Source organism: Buceros rhinoceros, unplaced genomic scaffold, assembly GCF_000710305.1.
Source record: "Buceros rhinoceros silvestris isolate BGI_N320 unplaced genomic scaffold, ASM71030v1 scaffold2166, whole genome shotgun sequence".
Classification (NCBI taxonomy): domain Eukaryota; kingdom Metazoa; phylum Chordata; class Aves; order Bucerotiformes; family Bucerotidae; genus Buceros; species Buceros rhinoceros.
The window spans coordinates 22,290-25,827 of record NW_010417921.1 but is presented as its reverse complement, the minus strand read 5'-3'; the positions used below and the strand labels follow the sequence as shown (position 1 = coordinate 25,827).

Below are 3,538 nucleotides of genomic sequence, written 5' to 3'. Positions count from 1 at the left end.
TATCCACCAAGGTTCACCAGAGCATGGACCTTTTGTGATTTCTGCCTTCATGTACCTCAAGGGTCCTCTTACATTACAAAGGCAAAAGAAAGATTTTTTTTTTTTTAAGCATCTAAGAATCCAAAAGGAGAAGCTGTAAGGCCTCCAGAATAATCAATGATAAGTTGCATGCTTTGCCACTGGGTTTGTTGGGTCTTTGACGGTGCTGACAGTAGAGAAACCAGTGAGACGGGATGCCTAGGCTGGCCTACTTCTCTGCAGCCTTTCTTTGTCTCCAAATACCACCACCTTTTTCAGCTTTCCTTTACAGGCTGGGTTTCTCTCTTTTCCCCAGCTTCCTTTTCAGTTCCTTGTCAGCTCTCCACTACCAACTTGAATCCTCCATTTTTGGCCCTACTCTCATGCAATCACAGAATCACAGAATGGTAGAGGTTGAAAGGGACCTCTGGAGATCAACCAGTCCAAGCCCCCTGCTGAAGCAGGTACACCTAGAGCAGGTTGTGAAGGATTGTGCAATGTCTTTTGCCAGCTTATTGTATTTTCTCATATACCAGTCTGACTCTCAACCTCTGCTTTTGCATTGGGAAGCTTGTGGCAGTTTGTGCTGGCCCTTGCCATCAGGGCAGGCTTTATCCAGAACATTCTCTTAATACCATGTTTCTGGAGTAGGGATTTCATATTTACCAAAAAGGACCTGTAATACAACGTGGTAGGGTATGGGGGTCTGGGCTGGGTTTTTTTCCTCTTCTGCATATGTCTTCCTAAGCCTTGTACTGCAATGTGAACATGCTTATCTGAAGTTTCATAGACCTCTGCCTTTTAAAAATGTTTAGCATGTCTCTGTTCAAAGGCTGTTCTCAAGCCTTGTAGATCTGATCCCTCTGATCGTGCGCCACGTGAATGGAAAATGTATGTGGTTTTCCTGTGGGCACTAGCACTGAGAAAGGCTCTACCTGGTGTTGCAGAGAAGGGCTGGGCACCACACTGGACACCCAGGAACTGCTGCTAATGGGGATGCCTCACAGAAGCAGGAGAGGAATGGCTCTGCACTGGAGCCCTGGGACTGCTTCTGTCCCAGTGCTACCATCTTTTTTATCTTCAGGCCTGTTTATTGTACTGTCTTTCTTGTTTTATATTTTAGAATAGAGAATGTAGAATTGTTTACATTGGAAAAGATCTTTAAGATCATGGAGTCCAACCTTTAAGCTAGCAATGCCAAGTCACCACTTAGCCATGTCCCTAAGCACCACATCTACATGTCTTCTAAATACTTCCAGGGATGGTGACTCAACCACATCCCTGGGTAGCCTGTTCCAATGCTTAACAACCCTTCCAGTGAAGAAATTTTTCCTAAAATTCAATCTAAACTTCCCCTGGCGCAACCTGAGGCAACTTCCTCTCATCCTATTGTTTGTTACTTGGGGGAAGAGACCTGACCCCAACCTCACTACAGCCTCCTTTCAGGTGGTTGTAGAGAGCAATGTCTCCCTTCAGCCTCCTTTTCTCCAGGCTAAACAACCCCAGTTACCTCAGCTGCTCCACGTCACAGACCTCCGCTCTAGACCCTTCACCAGCTTCATTGCTCTTCCTTGGACACGATCCAGCACCTCAATACCTTTCTTGTATTGAGGGGTCTAAAACTGAACACGGTATTCAAGGTGTGGCCTCACTAGTGCCAAGTACAGAGGAATAATCATTTCCCTCCTCCTGCTGGCCTCACTATTTTTGATACATGCCAGGGTGCCGTTGGCAAAGCCAGGATGGCATTGGCCTTCTTGGCCACCTGGGCACACTGCTGGCTCATCTTCAGCAGGTTATTTTCGCTGGGCAGCTTTCCAGCCACTATTCCCTAAGCCTGTAGTGTTGCAGGGGGTTGTTGTGACCCAAGTACAGGACCTGGCATTTGGTCTTGTTGAACTTCATACAGTTCACCTTGGCACATTGATCTGACCTGTCCAGATCCCTCTGTAGAGCCTCCCTACCTTCAAGCAGATCAATACTGCTGCCCAACTTGGTGTCATCTGCAAAATTCCTGAGGGTGCACTCAGTCCCCTCATCCAGATCGTTGACAAAGATGTTAAAGAGGAGAGGCCCCAATACTGAGCTCTGGAGAACACCACTTGTGACTGGTCACCAACTGGATTTAACTCTATTCACCATCACTCTCTGGGCCCAGCCATCCAGCCAGTTTTTCACCCGGCAACGGGTACGCTCATCGAAGCCATGAGTGGCCAGTTTCTCCAGGAGACTGCTGTGGGAAACAGTGTCAAAGGCTTTACCTTTGCCTTGAAGTCTAGGTAGACAACATCCACAGCTCTTATCCACTAAGCGGGTCACCTTGTCATAGAAGGAGATCAGGTTAGTCAAGCAGGACCTGCCCTTCATAAACCCATGCTGACTGGGCCTGATCACCTTTTAGCTTGTTCTGTTGTATTTAGTAGATCTGTAGGTGTAGGTCCCAAAATAAAGAATTATGCTAAATTTGAATTGGTCAGAATAGTGTCTGCGTCACTTCTGTGCTATTTTGGGGCTCAGTGTTTATGCTGTGCATTTTATAATAAATTTCTGGGCCTGTGTTCTAAATGCACTGATTTCTATATTTGGTAGAAGGTAATCAGGAAGTACTGATTGCAATCACCGCTTACTGGTTGTGGCTGAAAACATTTAATGTGTACTTGTGATAAGTATAATGACTTTTAGAATGAGAGTGACAGGAACAGAGTGAAAATCTTACTACTTAATTTAAAATGCTTTTCACTTTTTGCAAATGTGATCCAGAGAATCTCTCCAGAAGAGATTCCTCAAGGAAATGGCAGGATAATGTTAAATTACAGGAGTGGTTTTGTGAATCCTGACTTTGGAATGAGATTTATTTCAGATTCTGTGTGTCCTTTTGGTCAGTACCCCACTATTATTTGTCAATTGAGCCATTGATGCAGAGGGGTTGACATTTAATATTTCACCTGCAAGTACTTTAAAGACTTGTTTTTGTATCCTTTTGATCTTAATATAATTGAAATTTATGATTCTATTGTACACAAATAATTAATGTCTATTTCAAATACATTTTTATTAGGTTTTGTACTACAATCTCCTGTTTATTATAGTGTTAATTTTTGTTATAGTGGGTATATTTGCTGTTTGATTCATTGCTTTGAGGAAAAAACAATGCTGTTACTAGGAAAACAAAACTTAGCTTTAGCAGATTTGCTGGATTTGACTTGTGGAATTGCTTGGTGATTTTTTTTTACTAAAATAATGTAGACTTTTCATGTAATTCTGTCTTTTGTTAGCTTAGAGCTGGATTTCTCATCTGTGTTCTAGTAGCTCTGACATTTCCTAGTTTCTAATATTTTCTTGTGGAAATGTAATTTGACATAATGCAGTGCTTGCGTGGTTGTGCTTTAACTTGGTCAGGCAAAGAAGCAAAATATGAATTGCGAGACAGAAGTATTTTGAGGATTATGCAGTGATAAAGCTTTCTTATTTCCAGCAGATCATGCAGCAAAAGAGCCGGTAGAGGATACAGATCCAAGCC

The 3,538-nt window shown here is 43.1% G+C and overlaps 1 protein-coding gene across 1 annotated transcript in view; it reads left to right on the top strand.

The window, feature by feature from the left end:
• Positions 1-3,496: 3,496 nt before the first annotated feature.
• Positions 3,497-3,538, top strand: part of EDARADD (EDAR-associated death domain) — a gene marked incomplete at its 5' end in the record, with an annotated part of 10,261 nt that continues 10,219 nt past the window's right edge. Inside the window, one exon of the mRNA XM_010138320.1 lies at positions 3,497-3,537. Coding sequence (XP_010136622.1) covers positions 3,497-3,537 — 41 coding nt within the window. The remainder of the gene's footprint in view (position 3,538) is intronic.